The sequence below is a fragment of the Squalius cephalus genome, assembly GCF_949319135.1.
Source record: "Squalius cephalus genome assembly, chromosome: 16".
NCBI lineage: Eukaryota > Metazoa > Chordata > Actinopteri > Cypriniformes > Leuciscidae > Squalius > Squalius cephalus.
Genome location: NC_137137.1, coordinates 3,762,710 through 3,781,642, shown reverse-complemented (window position 1 = coordinate 3,781,642; position 18,933 = coordinate 3,762,710). Strand labels below are relative to the sequence as shown.

At 38.6% G+C, this 18,933-nt stretch overlaps 1 protein-coding gene across 1 annotated transcript in view; it reads left to right on the top strand.

Moving 5' to 3' along the window:
- The window catches only part of igsf9b (immunoglobulin superfamily, member 9b), a 45,610-nt gene that overhangs the window by 10,727 nt on the left and 15,950 nt on the right, over window positions 1-18,933 (top strand). Inside the window, exons 2-4 of the mRNA XM_079897832.1 lie at window positions 1,605-1,699; window positions 5,314-5,520; window positions 18,592-18,738. Coding sequence (XP_079753958.1) covers window positions 1,639-1,699; window positions 5,314-5,520; window positions 18,592-18,738 — 415 coding nt within the window. The 5' untranslated portion in view covers window positions 1,605-1,638. The remainder of the gene's footprint in view (window positions 1-1,604; window positions 1,700-5,313; window positions 5,521-18,591; window positions 18,739-18,933) is intronic.

Below are 18,933 nucleotides of genomic sequence, written 5' to 3'. Positions count from 1 at the left end.
ATATATTGATGTGGAAACAGCATAAGTGTGGGGTTTATTTCATACCTGTGGTGGTTCTGAGACTGTTCAGCCAATAACTTTCCACTGCGTTGTAGAAATATGTCTTGTGATTTGGGCTGGAAAAAATGGAGATGAGAGATTTGAATTCCCCTCATGAAATTTGACGAGCTTGACGTTTGCTTGAACCAGACAGAATGTAGCCGACAAACCTGTTAACTTTATGAAACAGATCCTTATGTGTTCCTCAAATTTTTTTGTTGCATTCTCTTAAATAAATGTGTGCAGCAACACAAAACCAACCAAAACACGCTTGCATGCTTTTTGCCATTGCGCATGCCTTCCTAAAATAGCCTCCCCCTCCATCTTTAGCTTTAATTAACTTAAAGTAATAAGCTGGTATTAGTGGCTTTGAATGGTCGACGTGGGAGATGGGTTGGGGAGATTTTGCTGCTCTCAGGTGCTCAATCATACGAGTGGATGTTTGCCAGCGCTGTATTAAACCAACCTCTGCTTTCATTTCCAGGCACTTTGCAAGGAAACTCCTCCACAATACTGAAGAGAAATATTGAATGGAGTGGAGAGTTGATTATTGTAAGCCACGGGTGTTTGCTTTCTGGATCTCTGGCGGGTGATGTTCGAGACAACAAAGAGATTTCATGATGGTTGTCTGTACTTTCAGATGAAACGTTTTGAATCTCTGCAATTAAAAGGGTTTTTACTAAAAAATTGAAAACAAACATTAGTGTTGCTCATGCAGCTCTTAGTATTGCATGATGCCATGTAACTCTTCATGCACTCACATGTACATAAAAGAAAAAACAGGTCGACTAAATATGAAAACCAAGCTCTAAATTGACAAAAAAGCACCATTATTATAGTCCACAACTCTTCTTGTCTGAGGAATACACCCAAATTTATGACGCATGAAATAAATGGTTATACAATGTTCAGGATAATGCAGAAAGAGCTATTCTGTACTGTAATGTCAATGTGTCATGCAAAGAAAAGGGATTCATTCAAACTATAGTCTCACATAGCCAGATCTATGTATTCTATAAATAGACTTTATAATCAAACTATCATAACAGTGATATTTTAATGACCTCATCTCTTGACATGATGCCGGTGAATTGCTGAGCTGGTGCAAACATATCCACATTGCGACGATTTGCTTTCTTTACTGCTGTTTTCTCACCGCTGACATTTTTGTTGTGTTTTGTTATTGAGATGAAAGCGTGCAGCACATATTTGCATATTCATCTGAACGTCGCTCTCAGCAGCGTGGACGGCGTCTGGGTGTACGTTAAAAGTGTATCAATGAACGTAAAAAACATTGCCGTGAGTATATCAGTTTCTTGCACGAGCAGTACGTTGTTGACTGCAGTTCACTTAATGGCCACCGGTGTCGCTAATAACAATAACAAGGGTTTCTGAATTCTACATATAGTCGCTTTAAATGATAACGTTAGATGTGTTGTAATGAATTAACTGTGCAAAGAACATAACATGCTTAACCAGAAAATATTCCTCATGTTGTCTTATCACAATGGAGAGCTGACAGAGTTTTCTCAGGATTGACTTCCGTGTGTGTCTTTGTGTTTCAGGTGGGGTATGTGTGATGGTATGTGAGAGTTTACCATGGTACAGAAGAAACTCTGGCTTCTGAATGTCACCGTCACGGCCGCCCTCTTTTTACTGTGTAAGTACATCTGCCGCCTCCAGTCCTGCTACACTCAGTCCAAAATCACAGTATTTGGACACTTTATTCACTTAAATGTGTTAATGTCATTAGATGCATTAGAACAAGCGTCTGTTTGTGCATGTCTCAAATGCTGCATCTCTTCACTAACTTCACATTCTTGGCTTAATTTTTTTTTAATCAACATGTTTTGACATTTGAAGGGTTAAAGAATGTCTTTATAATAAATTACACTTGTTTTAATATTTTATGGAATCCAATGACTTTTTTAAATGTGTATATCACAACTGTTCAAATACTTTTTAGGTCCAAAAAGTTACATTGTATTTACTTTAGCCAAATATTCTATATATATTCTAGCGAGTGTTGAATTTACAGTCGCTGCTCCACTGTAAATGAATGCTGTTCTTTTGCCTCTTTCTTCATTTTGTTTTTTTCAAGCTTTCTCCATCCTCACTATCATTCACACCATCTGTTATCCGTCCATTTGTGTCTGTTTTCTCTCTCTTCATGATTCTTCTGCTGGTGTAGACATGACCAGAATATCACAGCACACCAGAGGTTAAGTTCAGCCTGTTTACTCTCAGAACACGTTTGGTGGAGGGGTTAATTCCCGCTTGTTAACGAACAGGCGACCCTCTATGTTCCTTATGGCACAAAACCTGTCCCGGGGCCAGCGAGAGCGCTTGTGGTGTGTGAGCTGGTATTTAGGAGCAAACACCCCAAACATTTGGGGGTGGAAGAGGGATCAAATCCTCTCTGTAAAAAAATGAAATCTGCAAATCCGGATTTAGATCAATCTGGGATTTAGATTTCCCTTCTCTCAAGGCACGGGGTGTGTGAGTCTTAGGGATGGCTGGCCATGTGTGCGCCCCAGGGGCTCTCGGGACAGAGGCAGGGTTGGGAAGGTTGTGTTTCTTTCAGAGAGCGTCATCTTTGAGAGATTACTGCTAATCGCAGGCGAGACGAGATGCATGGACAAGGGAGGGTGACTGGGGTGCAAAACTGCCCAAATGCATTTGCATTGTGTGAATTTGAGGGTCTACATACTGACACCTCTCACAGTCTATCGTGTAAATGGGGGAATCTCACAAAAAATGTCCAGGCCACATTTCACCCCTAAGAAAGTGAAATGTTTTCTTAGGACCTTTTTTTTTGTTTGTTTTTTTTGCATTGAGACAATTTCCCAGTTTCCATCCAAATTATCATTACCATAATGCAAAAAGATTGTTTAAATAAAAAATTAAAAAGAAAAATTAAAAAATGCTAAACTATTTATATAATATGTGTTGTATTTGTAAAGTACAGTCGTAATAATATATTATGGTAGCATCTGTTGTACTTAAGTTTAATGTACAGGATGGTTTTCATTATTGTAAGGTAATGAGAATGAGATTTTGGCGGTACATGTTCTTATCAAGAAAACATTTTAAAATTATTATTTATGTAGTAATATAAATCATATATTATTATTATTATCATAGATTTTATTTAGATGTTTTATCTACATATATTTATAATTATTATTTGAAAAAATGTATGTAATCAACCTGGATTTATTTATTTTTTCTCCTGTGAGTTGCACCCTAATGAGGCTGTCTTTGTCTGTCCCATTGGGAGAAAGTGTCACAGACGTTCTTCATATTAACATGCTGTATGTTAATTTACATGCATGTCATCTCCCCTGCACCCCCCCCCCCCTTAATCTGGATTTGCATTCGCCCCGCTTTAGTGTGTGTTTTTGTGACATCACCCTCCTGCTTCTCTTTTGTGTCTTGTTTTTCTCAGTCACGCTCTCATTTTCCATCTCACATTCTCCTTTTGGCTCTTGTTCCTGTTTGTGTCCTGTCTATTGCTTTCTCCAGGACATCAGAACTGCTGCTTTTATCATTGAGTACATACTGTAAATGCAGTACTTACCTCCAATGACAAATATTGGAGGTTTCCACCCTTGGGGTTTGATCTATGTGCTTTGAGCACAAACAGAAAACACATGGCAGGCAGCAAATGCAATGTGTTTGTTGTTTGTTCCTTGTGGTGTGTTGTTTCTACTGACTATTTTAAGAAGAACTAAATTAATTTATCCTAAAAAGCATCGGAAGGATCACATGTGTAATTGTGTTTCTGAATTGCATTAGTCTTCAAAATAAGTTCCTTGTTTGAGCTGTATCCACTTCTCTCCCTGCTGAAAAGACCGACATAATGGTCAACACCACCAGCTAAGCTTTGCTGACTAACAATCTCAGCACACCTATGCTCTTCACCATCTTGACCAGCCCAAAACCACTGCTGACCAGCACTAACCAGCAGAAATCCATCTGGACCAGGTCTAAAACAGTATAAACCAGTTTGGACCAGCTCAAATCTACTGCTAACCAGCATAAGGATTCTAGACCAGCGTTAACCAGAATAAATTCATGTGGACTAGCTCAAGCCCATCGTTTACCAGCATAAATCAGTCTAGACCAGCACTAGTCAGCTAAAATCTATCTGGACTAGCTCTAAACCACAGCTAACCAGCATAACTCAGTATAGACCAGTGCTAAGCAGCAGAAATCCATCTAGACCAGCTCTAAACCACAGCTAACCAGCATAACTCAGTATAGACCAGTGCTAAGCAGCAGAAATCCATCTAGACCAGCTCTAAACCACAGCTAACCAGCATAACTCAGTATAGACCAGTGCTAAGCAGCAGAAATCCATCTAGACCAGCTCCTAACCAGAATAAAGCAGTCTGGACCAGCTCTAAACCACAGCTAACCAGCATAACTCAGTCTAGACCAGCACTAGTCAGCCAAAATCTATCTGGACCAGCTCTAAACCACAGCTAACCAGCATAACTCAGTATAGACCAGTGCTAAGCAGCAGAAATCCATCTGGACCAGCTCCTAACCAGAATAAAGCAGTCTGGACCAGCTCAAAACCACAGCTAACCAGCATAACTCAGTCTAGACCAGCACTGACCAGCAAAAATCCATCTGGACCAGCTCTAAACCACAGCTAACTAGCATAACTCAGTATAGACCAGTGCTAAGCAGCAGAAATCCATCTGGACCAGCTCCTAACCAGAATAAAGCAGTCTGGACCAGCTCAAAACCACAGCTAACCAGCATAACTCAGTCTAGACCAGCACTGACCAGCAAAAATCCATCTGGACCAGCTCTAAACCACAGCTAACTAGCATAACTCAGTATAGACCAGTGCTAAGCAGCAGAAATCCATCTGGACCAGCTCCTAACCAGCATATATCAGTCTAGACCAGCACTGACCAGCAAAAATCCATCTGGACCAGCTCTAAACCACAGTTTAGGCCAGCTTCTAAATAGAATAAATTTGCCTGGACCAGCTCAAAACCACTGCTAGCCAGCATAAATCAGTCTAGACCAGTGCTAACCTGCATACATCCATCTGGACCAGCTCTAAACCAACATCAGTCTGGAGCAGCACAAAATCCCAATTAACCAGCATAAATTAATCTAGACCTGCCCTAACCAGCCTAAATGGTTTGAAATGGCACTAAACCAGGACTATCCAGCATAAATCAGTTGGACTATCAGGGAATATTTGAGTTGTGCAGAATGAGTTGACGTGTGTATGGTTGTGTGTATCCACAGGTCCTTCTCTGAGCGCTGGATCGGTGGTCCGGGGAAGGGTCGGGGGTTTTGCTGAGCTGGACTGCAGTCTGACTCCTCCATCAGAAGGGGCCACCACTCCAAATCTCTTTCCCTTACATGTGGTGGAGTGGGTCCGGCTGGGATACAACGTCCCCATCCTCATCAAATTCGGCGGATACACTCCACGAGTGCATCCCAACTACAAAGGTGAGTGTCACCTTAAACATTAATCAGTTTTCCATTAATCCTGCAGGAGAGCGACTGGAAGTGATGCTGCCGCTAGACTTTTATGAGTTTGGATTTTATGTGCTTTGTCTCTGAAGCTCACTGTGATGTGTTTATGATTTCATTATATTAATGTCAAATAGGGCTGCACGATTTGGAGGGGAAAAAAATCCAATTGCGTTTTTTTCTAATAAAAATGTAAATTAAAGTAGTAGTAGTAAATTAAAATGAAATAAAAAAGCTTCAGGTTTGCTGTGCTTGTTTGTAGGGCTGCACAACACAAAAAGTTTTATTTTAACCAAAAATTTAATAAAGTAGCAATAATAATAATTATTATTATCAATATTAATATTATTAATTATTATATTGGCCAAAAATATATATCAATGTTATAATACTTCTAATAACTAATAATAATATTGTAATTAACAATGTTAGTGTTGGTATTAGTAGTATTTTATTTTTGTATTATTATTATTAATATTAATAAGGGAAAATTTGTTGATTATAGATCAATATGATTATATACTACTACTACTAATAATAATAGTAGTAATAATAATACTGATTATTATTAATGGTTATAGTGTTAGTATTATGATTGTTATTTTTGTATTATTATTATTAGTAGTAGTAGTAAATAAAAGTATTAAACAAAATAAGAAATAGTAATATTTCTTATAGAATAAAAAAATCGAGCATTTAAGGAAATTACAAAAAGAAACATGATCTGGTTTGGAATGACATGAGGCTGAAAAATTGATAACAGAATTTTTGGTAACACTTTATTTTACAGTGTCATTGTTACATATGTTACATGTAGTTACTATAGTAATAACTATAAATTATGCATAATTACATGCAACTAACCCTAATCCTACCCTAACCCTATTGTAAGTACATGTAGTTACTTAATATTACTCAGTACTTAAATATATAATTACACTGTAACAATGGCACCTTAAAATAAAGTGTAACCAAATTTTTATATTTAGGTGCATTTTATATGTTAGGCACCTACTCAAAAAGCCTAATTTTTCTGGAAACTTCTCAGATGCCAGCTGGATTTTAGAGGCTTGTCGCTGGGTTACTGAAAGCTGTTATTGCTATTGTTCAGAGAGACTATTGGGTTCTTTAGACGTAGTTCTCTGTTTTACAAGCACTTGTTTAGACTCTGGGGGCCACATCCACAGGCTTTATCCACTCAATAGCCCACGATAGTTCCTGTTGTTGTTTCTCCAAAAGGTTTTGACACAAGGCCTGCAAAAGGCTGATTGCCTGGGCAATTCACCAAGAGCTCCCTTGAAACGACTTTCAAGGCTGTTTGGGTGCTTTACTCGTTCCCGGAGAGGTGCTTGGCGGTGTAAACGCAGCCGTTTGCCCCAGTGCACGTGAAGGAGGGGTCGTGCTCTGGAATTTATTGAAGGGGGAGGGGCATTGTGTTGTTAAATGAATATCCACATATAAATGACCCACCCAAACAAGTGCCCTGTAATTATGTAGAGTGTGTGTCTGTGTTTGGTGCAGATGCTGGAGGGAGAAAAGGGAAGGAGGGGGTGCTCAGACGTTACAGCCCGTGGGGGTTGTGGGTATTGTGCAGGACCCGGGATTAAGAACATTGGGGTTAAACTGCAGCGCGCTGGTTAGGGGTCTCCTCTCGGATCCGATGGGTTTGACCCAGTAAGAGAGAAAATTGTTTTTCAGCAGGACTGATTTAAGAAGAGATGGAAGGTGTGGGGATATTGGATTTATACAGGCATGACCCTGATAGCACCACCATAGTGCTTTTTTCCAAGAACATTGACATCAGTTCTGGTTTCACTTGAATTGGTTTCGATAGAAGATCAAATGTAAATGTCCATGTTTTCCCAGTGGGATCTGCTGTGATTGTCAGGAGGAGCATGTGGTTCTCAGATGAGCCCCTCTGTGGCTCTCGCGTCTGTCGGCACACTAGAGGAAACTAATGCAAAATCAATTAAGATTTGTTCTGTGGTGTTTAGATAGTGAGTCATGGGTTAAAGAGAGAATGGGGAAAAAGCAGTTTATCTCTTGATAAAACAAATATTGACTAAACATAGTCAATAATGAGGAAGGAACGTCAAAGAATCGCCTCTTCTTTCCCCTTTCTCTAAGCTGCATCTGTGTTTAATTTCAACCCAATGTCAGAGTACGCTGGCAACAGATGAAGCATATCACGGCTTTGAATCTGATGCATCTCCACTCTCAAATTAAAAGGATCATGTAAGTTTCCCAAACCGCGTCACAACACGGACGGCAAGTTGAAACCTGATCTGCTCACATCTTTAAATATAATTCTGCCCCAAACTGGATGAAAATGATCATGGTTTTATCAGAAGTGTGTAGGTGTGCACACATCAAATGAAAGTGTAGTTTTGCACCAGGTTTTACAATTCAAATTGGATCTTTCTGACTCCAAAATATAACTGGATGAGCAATGCACATCAGTTGAGTTTAGAGTCAACTTACCAACTTATATCACATTACCACGTTTAAGGTATGCCATGTCACATTTTTTCTTAAGTGCATAAATCACTAATGCACAGCCTCTTGCCCTTTTTGGCTTGAACCCTTCAGTGCATGAGTCTGGTACATCTTAGATGTTAATTATCTGTTAATTTAGACCACTTTTTAACTTTTTATTTGTACTTTAGTCATTGTTTATAATTCATTGCATCTCTTGTGCACTTCCTCCAAATCCAAGTGTTTTGAGTTCATCATGCATCAGAGAAAGGGCCACATTGAAGTGTCCAATCAGTGGATAAGACATTTGCTGAATTTCAAATTAGCATGTGAGCTAATTGCATTCTTGGGCGTTTCGACCACTTTGATCAGGTCTCGGTTTGGGTCAGAGAGGCTGGGACGGCAACAGGCTCACAGCTGTGGCACATCGCCCACGAAACCCTCTTGAAGGAAGGAGAACCATCCTTGTTTTATTTTAGGTCTTTCCACACTCACTTTAGTCAAAGCTCGTGAGAAGCATCTGTCAATGTTTCCATGACAAGTTGCGTAAGAAACGTGCTCGTAAAAATACCAGAATAACTCATGCAGATCAGCTTAATGGGTGTTTAAGTAGAATGGTTTTCCCATCTATAATTATTACACAGACATGAATGGTGTTCTGTATAGTTTTTAGGTACAATTCTATGTGTTTGCAAGGTTGGTTTCTGATTGGTCCAAGTCAAAACCGCCATCAAATTTTCGGCTTGGGTCAATAAATGTAATACTGTGTCCTAACCAGATGCGTCATGTTGCAACGACATGCAATAAACGGTAACTTTTCCATGTTAATCAGAGTTTTTGTCCTAACCAGCCGCAACAACGATACGTGAAGTTTCTATTTTAGAAACGGTTTCTAATTCTGCAACGTTGCAGCTGAAACAACAACATACAAAGTATGACAATGATAATCTCAGGTACTTATTTTGTGCTTTATTTAATGTTAAAAGAATGTATTGTGAGTTTGAATATCATTTTGTGTGACCTTTATAGCCATACTGTAAGCATCAATGGATAATTCACCTCGGATTTTGAAAATAAATTGGAAAAAAGGACATCCAAACTGTGAACTGACAAAGATTGTTTCAGCCACTCAGTATGTATTTTAATAATGTTAAAATTGTGTGCTTATCCATTTTGTTGTTTATCCACTCCGCCCCGTCTTCGGATTGGCTGTGATTTTTGATTGATTTTGTTGCGTCTTGTAGTTGTAATCTAATGTGGACAAATTGCTTGTCGCTGGGTGGTTTGTTCACCAACCTTAATGTTTGCCTAGCATGTTTATTTCCAGCTGAATATTCTGTTACTCTTGTAAATATGGTTCATTACGCACGCTTAATGTGCTGTGAATGGCGTTTCATGCCGTCTCTTTGTGAACAGCTGGATGGAGATGTGCAGAGCAGAGTTCAGCATGTGTGGTGTGGATCTTGAACGCTCGGCCTGTTCTGTCAAGAGCCGTTAGTCTAAGAAGAGCTGATCAAACGTGCCCGCATTTCCTACCTCATAATTAGGGAAAGAGCCCCCCGAGGGAGAGCAGTGTGATAAAGCTACTCCCTCTGTCTGTGGGATGCAGCGTTCCCTTTTATTTTTTTTATTTTTTTTATGCAATCTGGGAAAGTGCATGCGTGTCCTCACTGATCATTTTGGATTGTTCAGCTAAAATGAACTAAACTAAAAACAACAAATCTGAATAATTGTAATGCTTACGCACATTAAAACTGCCATGTTCACAATTCATGCCTAGGCCAGAAGCATAGCCTACTCAATTGGAAGCAGACATAATTTGGAAGCGGGTTAATTTCCCAAATCTGTCATGTATACGACATGCAGTGGTCAGTCCCCTCATTCACCACGTCCCCTCCCCCAACTCATCAGCTATTCTCCGATATACTCTTTCATCGCCAGATCTATTCAAAGGCAATGTCACGTTACCTTTGCTTGACCTATGGGTTTGCCACTGGTTTTGGTTTCACATTTCTTACATTCCTCAACTGAAGTCTAGGTAACTTGTGTTTAATCAGTCAAGAAGGAAACAATGGCAAAAAAACGTAGAAGGAAGACTTTGAGTTTACCCTGAAACCTGTCTTTCTGCTCAAACACAACAGGTGTTGTCATCTTGTAAAAAGAGCAAAGAAACTAGAGATATCATGTTCCCAGAGTCTTAGAAGAAGAAGGACTGCCTCACACAAAGACGTGGGTTTAATCTAGGGCATCAAGGAACCAGATCAGACCAATTTTACACCGCATGTCTGTGGTATTGGGATCGTCAAACTGGGTTCCTTCTCCACAATACCTGTTTTATACCTGTTTTTAACTGCGGAAACTGCTTATGGGTGACTGGAAGTTGACGTCATGCTTTAAAAGTACCAGTAGAATAAAATCACCTGACTGGAGAAGATTTTATTGGCAAAAGTCATGAATTGCTATTAATTTAATTAACTTCTAACCATTATGCTAAAGCCTTGTAGTGTAAACCATATTTTTCTAACCATAAGTATATGCAGAATTATGTAATTTAAGCTACCTTTCAAAAGTTTCGAGTCAGTACGATTTTTTTTTAAACAAATGAATACTTTTATTAAGCAAGGATGCATTAAATATATATATATATATTATTTTATTTTTATTTTTTTTAGTACGGCATATTCTTACAAAAGATGTCTATTTCAAATAAGTGCTGTTCTTTTTCATCAATGAATTCTTGATCAACATTGATAATAATCAGAAATGTTTCTTGAGCAGCAAATCAGCAGATTATAATGATCTCTAAAGGATCATGTGACGACTGGAGTAATGATGCTAAAAATTCAGCTTTGATCACAGGAATAAATTACATTTTAAAAATATTTTCAAATAGACTTCTTTCAAAGCCTTTAAAAAAACTGTAGTGATGAAGTTAGTTTTTGTAGTTTTGAGCTAATAGGATATTATAGGGTGGAGTTAAGCTGAGTTAGACCATAGTAACATAAATGATTTGTATTGGTATCATTAATTTTGGTATCAGCTGAGATGTTGGCTCAGCTGAAATGTTTGCACTTTTGTTTGAACTTTTACATGGATTATAGTCTAGCCAATCATTTACTTCCACATGAACATTAAGACATTCCAAAGCTCAGGATCGCTCAGTCCAGTGTTATATGTCACTGACTGACATCTAGATCCATTTAAAGGGTTTCCCAATAATCCCTACAGGTCATTTAGAAATAGCTGGTTGAACTTAGTGGCAGTAAAACGTTTGCTCTATTGATCCGTGCCTTCGGGGCACAGGCATTAGCCCGTGTGTCTGTACCTCGGTCTGATCTGTGGGACGAAGCCGTAAGCCTGCCAGACGGAGAGCAACAAGGACAACGTTAACTGTAATCTATCCCATGACAAAGAGCTATTCATAGAGGGTTCAAGCGATTATAGTGGTCGAAGGGGGGGTGTTTCAACGAAAGGAGGTTAAAAGCTGATAGGGCCGGGGATTCATTCACACACCCCCCCAGATCTGTGATTGTATTCAAATCAAAACACGTCCCATAATGCATTACGGCCCTGTCATCCTTCAACTCACACAGGGTGGAACAAAGAAAAACAAGTTCAAGGCCTTTCTCAATACAATCCGTCTTTCTCCATAGGTGCCGTGTGTTATTTTGTGGCACATTCAGGCAGTCTGTGCATGGCCGCGTTCACGGATGTGACGAGATGTGCAGCTGCAACAATCACATGGCTTTCCGTTGGCCACAGACAATAGAGGGGTTTTGCACCGAGGGATGGATAAGATCAGCCCGAACAAAACAATATGGGAAAAGATAGAGTAGGCTAAACTAAACTAAACGCTCCATGTTTGCTTTCCACAGCCGGACAGCGGAAGAGGCCACCCGCAGTGAGCGAATCACTGGCGGTGTCGCCTCAGGGAGATTTTTAATGGGGTGGCCAGATGGGACTGCGTAAATCTTAGGGTGGCACCAAGGGAATCGGGGTTTGGCTGGTGGTAGATGTTATAACTACGCATTTTATTTTATTTTATTTTATTTATTTTTATTTTATTTATTTTATTTATTTTATTTATTTATTTTATTTTATTTTATTTTATTTTATTTTATTTTATTTATTTTATTTATTTTATTTATTTTATTTATTTTATTTATTTTATTTTAATATTTTATCATTTATATTTTATATTATAGTATATTTTATATATTTTTTATTTTATTTTTATCTTATTTTATGTTTTGTCTTAATTTATTATACTTTATATTTTATTTTATTATATTTTATTTTATTTTTTAATATTTAAAATGTTATTTACAATTATTTAATATAAAAAAAAAATATATATATATATATATATATATATATATATACACACACACACATTTATATATTATTTATATTTTATTTTAATTGATTTGTTTTATTATTATTATAATTATTATTATTGTTATTATTTTGAAGCTCTTAAATGTGTGTAATGGACTTTCACATCAAAGCTCAGGATAGTCACTAGCGAATGATTTGGGACTGTGTGTGTTCTTGTGTTGCTATCAGCCAATCAGTGTTGTCATGATGTATAGTCACATGAGATTTACAGCTCAGGCGATTGGCTCAAAACCTCATGTACCCAGAACTGAGCACCTGTAAGGAAAGATGGAAGCAAGCAGGTACAAACGGAACTGTTTACCATTTAATTTTTAACTTTTTAAAGTAAAATATACATTTTGTAAAAAGTAAATGAATTACACTTTTAATTGATAGGGTTTGAGAGAATTCTAAACCAAGACGTGCTTGTTACCCTTTGAAATTTTAAAGTATTTTGGTGTATAGACGTTGAATTATTATTCTAATTTAAACAAAAAAATCTTGGTTGGTTTAGGTCAGTGGGGTGGCGTCACTGTTCGCTTTAGGTTCATACCAGAACATTCTCTCTTGTCGTTGAAAAATGACTCATCCAACAGTTTTCAAAGGAGTCGAAACATGGCCCAAAATACCCCGGAGTGAGTTTTAGTCCTGTATGTCGAGGGAGTTCAGGGCCAGGGGTTTTTGAAAAGGCAATGTCAGAATCCCAGCACCACGTGGAGAAGATCTTTTGGCAGGCGCACGAACCCCCCGCAGGGAAAGATCCTGACTGCTGCTCATATGAGTCTTGCATATTACCCTCCAATCAACATCACCTAGACCTTTCCAAACTCAGTATCTCTGGCCTGAAGTGATGGAGGTAGATGTCACATGGTTAGAAAGAGGTGGGAAAACATTTCAATAAAGCAATAAGCCACTCAGGGTCATGCATTGTGATTTTACAGCAGAATTATAAATGATACAGAGCTTTTGTACTTGCATTTATAGTTGTGAATAATGGCATATGCATTTGTAATGGGACATATTTCAATCGTTTTGGGGTTTTTTCGTCCTTTCTTTCTAATTTATGTGTAATTGTGTTATTTTACTGTATGTTTTATGTGATGCAGTGTTTGTATTTTTGAGCCCAAGACAAATTTCCCTTTGGGACAATAAAGTATACCTGAACCTTAACCTTAACATATAAAGGAAAGCAAACTGACAACAGAATAGAGGAATGGCTGAAAAGTAAAATGCATGGCAGGGCAGCATGGCATGAAATAAATGTGAGAAAAATATTTTTTTTTGCAAAATGGGAGAGTTTACAAGATAATATTTTTTGTGTGTGTGTGTGTGTATTATAATTGATACATCAGTCTTTTATGGCTCATATAGTGTGATATAGTGAGAATATGGAGCTCATGCATCTCAGTTTTATTTAAACTGAGCAAAAATGTGCAATTTGCTGCAGATGCTGATATTTATATGGACAAAAAGACATGTGTATCACAACCTGAAGGTGCGTTTTTAGAATTATACTAAAAGGCCTTTTGCTAAAAACGTATAATCTAGGCATAATCAGACAAAACAAGGAATGTTGAAGATTGTGTGTGGCAGAAAATGCATTTTGCGACAGGAAGATGAAAGTGCGAGAAAATGCATTTTGCTTTGTCCCCGCATGTCTGGAATCCGCAGGCTCTGATTGGTCGCAGGGGTCCTGGTGACGGGCCATCATGTCAGTATTGACCCGTGCGGAATGATGGACGCGTCTGGAGGAAAATTATGGGGTTGGAGGGGGTCAAAGGTCACCGAGTGCTCATTGGCTGTTGAGGGTTCATCATTGATCCAGAAGGACCTTCTTTGGAATTCATGTTATACACTTGCAACAGTAATTTGATTTTTGTTCATAAATAACTTGCCCAGTGGGGTCATTAAGAGCCCATTCCTGTAGAGATGTGTAATGTTTGTCTCCATGACATCATGACAGTGGGTCTAACAATTGCATTCGATTTTATGCACTTATTATTTTTGTCACGTGTTTTGCTTTTTTTAAAGGACTGTGAGTACGAAGCGATGCTGAATTACACATTTAACCCAACAGACCTGCATCTGTCACTCAGTCCGAGCTATTGTCTCAGTTCAAATAAAAACACTTTTTTTTCCCCTCTCTCTCTCTCTCTCTCTCTCTCTCTCTCTCTCTCTCTCTCTCTCTCTCTCTCTCTCTCTCTCTCTCTCTTTCCGTAATTCAGTCTCACCCGATTCTCTACCCTTTTATCCACTCAAATCAAACCGTTTTTTCTTCTTTTTTTTTTTCCTCCAACCCTACATGTAATTTTTCAAAATCAAAGCACAAACGTTTCCCCGTGACCTGCCCCTCCCTCCCTGTGTTTTTGCCCCATTGGGTTTCGACGGCAACTGAATTCAAATCCAAACTCCCACCCCATGTTTTCATCGCTATGGCAACATGAGAGAATTAAGGGGGGGGCATTCCATTCTGTTCTCATTGATGGACAAACACTCCGTGGCGGGAAAGAGTTCAGTGTCCAATAGCAGCATTCCACTTTGCTTACACGTCATGTGTGGTGAGTGTTGATAATCACACTGTGTGTGTGTGTGTGAGTGTGTGTGTGTGTGTGTGCGCGCATATAAATTTGTTCAATGTTTAATTGAATGCATTCAAGTCCATTTGGTGTTTGTTTTCCCCATAGTTCCATATTCAGCCAAAGGAACTGGACATTGCAGGAAGATTTTTTGTTTAGTTTTTGATAGAGAGAGATGGTCACATATATTTGTGGAACATCCACCACACCTGCTGTCATAGATACACCCTGTTTTACCCCGGTCTCCTGCTTTAATAACCACCCTCCCCCTCTGACCCTGGATCAGAGGAACCTTTAATGACAGTAAACACACACACCGGCTGCTGCTCTGTGAAAAGAGCGCTTCTGAAGGATGAGATCAGTCAATTATTATCTGTGCAAAATCTCAAACACTCCCCACAGCAGCAGCTCTGAGATTAGACCGGGCTTAATTGTTAGTCATAGTTAGTTGTTGATACTGTGTGGTGGGTTTGAAAAAATAACCCCTCAGGCAGTGAATTTTGCTTGATTGATTGTTATACTGTTCGTGTTCAGTGGAGCCGTCACCTGCTGAGGAAATGACCCTGTGTTTAGAAGTCAGGATTGCTTTTGTTATTGCTCAGAGGTTGCTCTTTTTCGGACTTAATGGAGTCTCAGTTACACTACTGTTCAACAGGGTTTTTGCAAGGATGCATTAAATTGAACAAAAGTGACTGTAAAAAAATGTATGCTGTTCTTTTGTACTATTCATCAAAGAATACTGAAATGCATCAGTTTCCACAAAAAATATGAAGCAGCACAACTGTTTTCAACATTGATAATAATCATAAATGTTTCTTGAGCAGCAAATGATCATATTAGAATGATTTCTGAAAATTCAGCTTTGATCACATGAATAAATTACATTTTAAAATTCAAATAGACAGTAAACAGTATAATATTACCTCTAATAGTACTGTATTTTTGATCAAATAAAAAACTTCTTTCAAAAACATTTAAAAAGTCATATAAACCCCAAACTTTTGAAGAACGGTAGGCTTTTTCTCCTTGAAATATCAACATTTGTCTCCGATGTTTCTTCCAAAAATCCTTTTTTTTGTGGTGCTTTTTTCATCTAATATTTTATTTTAGGTCAGTAGTTGTCATACAGCAACAGTAAAGAGCTATAAAATAAATGTGGATTGCAGCTCAGATCCTTTGTGCGTTCATTCTGAAATCTCTGGCTTTTGATTGCAGACTTTGGCCATTCAATCCCAATATTGTGTGGAAACAATTGAGGTATTATAGATCTCATTTGTGGTCTATTTGATGAATAGACATGTCAAGCAGAGAATATTGCAGCACGTTTTGATAAAAGATAAATAGATGTTATAATAACACTGACTTGTTAGAACAGGCCTTCAGTTCTGCACTTTCATATATAACTTCAGTCCGCAGTTAACTTTCAATTACTGCTGCATGCCACACATGGTCAGAATTAGATGTTTCCTATTGGCTAAGGAGTAGATTGCAGTTGACTGAGCAACAGATATCACCTAGATTTGTACTTTGTCTGAGGGATATTCATGTCATCAGCACAGCTGGTGTGTGGAGAGTTACACACTGAAGTTTAGTACTTGAATTTAGGGGTTGTGATGCTTGACTGAAGTCTGGAGGTGCAAATCTAGCGCTGGCACACCTGTCCGCATCACTGGAGGGTTCAGCGGTGTGTCAGACTCCAGGTGTGTTTGGATTAGAGTTCCTCAGCTGTAACGTTTCTGCATTAAATTGTCATGTATTATTTCCGTACTCAACGCAGGGAACGCATCCCATCACTGAGGAACTTGGCTTACTTTCAAACTCCGACGGCTGCTTTCCAGCCAAGCGGAAACACACACACACAGCCGGCATGCACTGCGTTATCAGTGTGTGTCATCATTTACAACACTGGAATTTGGGAAAAGCAAAGCACAATCAAAATAGAAGGGGAGGTTGAGGTTGAAAAACCAGATTCGAATATCCAGACGACACACATATCACCTTTCAAAGAGTTTCTAGTAGTAGAGTAAAACTGTTTCTATTGCTTTGAAAGCGATTTGATTGTCTGGCTGCTCCTTTCATATCACATTTCAATAACTCGTGCTTGTGTGGTTTTGTTTTGAGTCTGTGGATATGAGGAAAACAGCTGACCATGTTACATCATGCAGAGAGATGTTCAGATTTCCATGGAGTTGAGCTGCTCTTTCCACATGTTTCCACGTGCCTGTGCAATAAACAAAAACAGGTGGTGCTTTTTACTCCGTGAGCTGAAGCATTTTTTTATTTGTCTATCCCCTGGTTTCACAGATGGGTTTAAGCCTAGTCCCAGACTTTAATGCATGTTTGAGCTGTTTTAACTGAAAGCAACTTGCACTGATATATCTTAATATGTCAGTGTCATTGTTTTGTCTCAAGATGCACACCAGTAATGTTTTTTTCTAAGGCACGTTTATAAAAGCTACTTAAATGTCCTAATTGAACTAAGACTTAATCCTGTCTGTGAAACCAGGCCTATATGATTTTGTTGAGTTGTGCATTGCATTAAAGGGATACTTCAGCGATTAGCATTAAGCTTTGTATCAGTAGAAACCCGGTAGTATTTTCGAATGCCGTGCTTCCCTCCCTCATGTCCCCCTGAGACGAGAGATTTCTGTATTGTGTGTCTAGAAAAAAACCTCAGATGACGCAAAAATCATCATTTAGCTCATCAGAGGCTTTTTTGTCCAGAGGCGAGAGACTCCAGCCAGTAGGAGGAGCTCGTCCCGCATGTGTTCAACCCGCCCATAGGGGGATCTCACGATAAAACGCCGTCTTTTCAGTTTCGAGTCACTAGTAGCCTAGCTGTATCATTTCTCCCGATACTGCCCTCTGTAACCGGTAGGCGTGGCTTGGGAGTGTCCTCGTAGAGCAGCGAAGCAAGTGCATTCTGGGAGTTGTTGTCTTTCATCCACATGAGCCAAAAATACATTTTCTGGCTTTTCTCAGTCTAGAAGGCACCAACTTCTAAAATAATTTTACATTTCTGATAAATGACCCAATTTAAATACACATTCATCTTTCCAGCAGTGAAATATCCCTTTAATCAGTTATATAGTATGAATTTTACTGTCGCTTTTATGTAAAATTTGATCAGACATATATTTTCACCTGGTGGAGACAAAGCGGGTGGAAAATATTAGGTAAAAGGAGGCCATAACAATGTTGTTTATGTTTTTTATGTTGTAATTTTTGCACTGTAAAAAAAAAAAAGAAATCTAAGTTGTAAATAAACATCAGAATAACTTACAATTGTAAACACTCATCTGTATTAAATTCAGTATTAACATATAAAATTCCTCATTGGCTTGTGAAGTAACAGGGCTAAAATAATCCCATTTGGATGTAATGGTTTGCACTGGTTGTTTCAGGTATGCATGTGGTTTTTGGAATATGCAACTCGTCTGCTTCTGTACTGTGTGTCGGCGAGAATTGACATTTATGCATTAGCCAGATGAAAAAAGTTTGATGGGAATCAAACCCATGATCTCAGAGTTGCTTGAGCGTCAGTTTTGTGTGCTTTCTCATTCTTAATCACACTGAAGTACTGCTGAATAATTGCTTGTCTCTTTGATTTCCGGGGCAGGTCGTGTGTCATTGAGCCGTGGCGCGTCTCTCCTGGTGGATAAGTTGACTCTGGAGGATGAGGGCTGGTTTGAATGTCGAATTCTCCTTCTGGACCGAACCTCGGATGAGTTTCAGAACGGCACATGGAACTTTCTTTCCATCTCAGGTGGGATAAGAAACGCATTGAGGTTGTTTCTTCTATTCAGGCGTGCATAATGGCTTTGCATGTCAGAACTATTCGTTTATAAAGATTCAAATGAAGTGATGAAAAATGAATTCTTTCCAAATCAGAATTTTTGGTTTGTGTCCATCAAGTAATTTTAATTCACTGTATTATGCAAAATTGGAAATTCCAGATGAT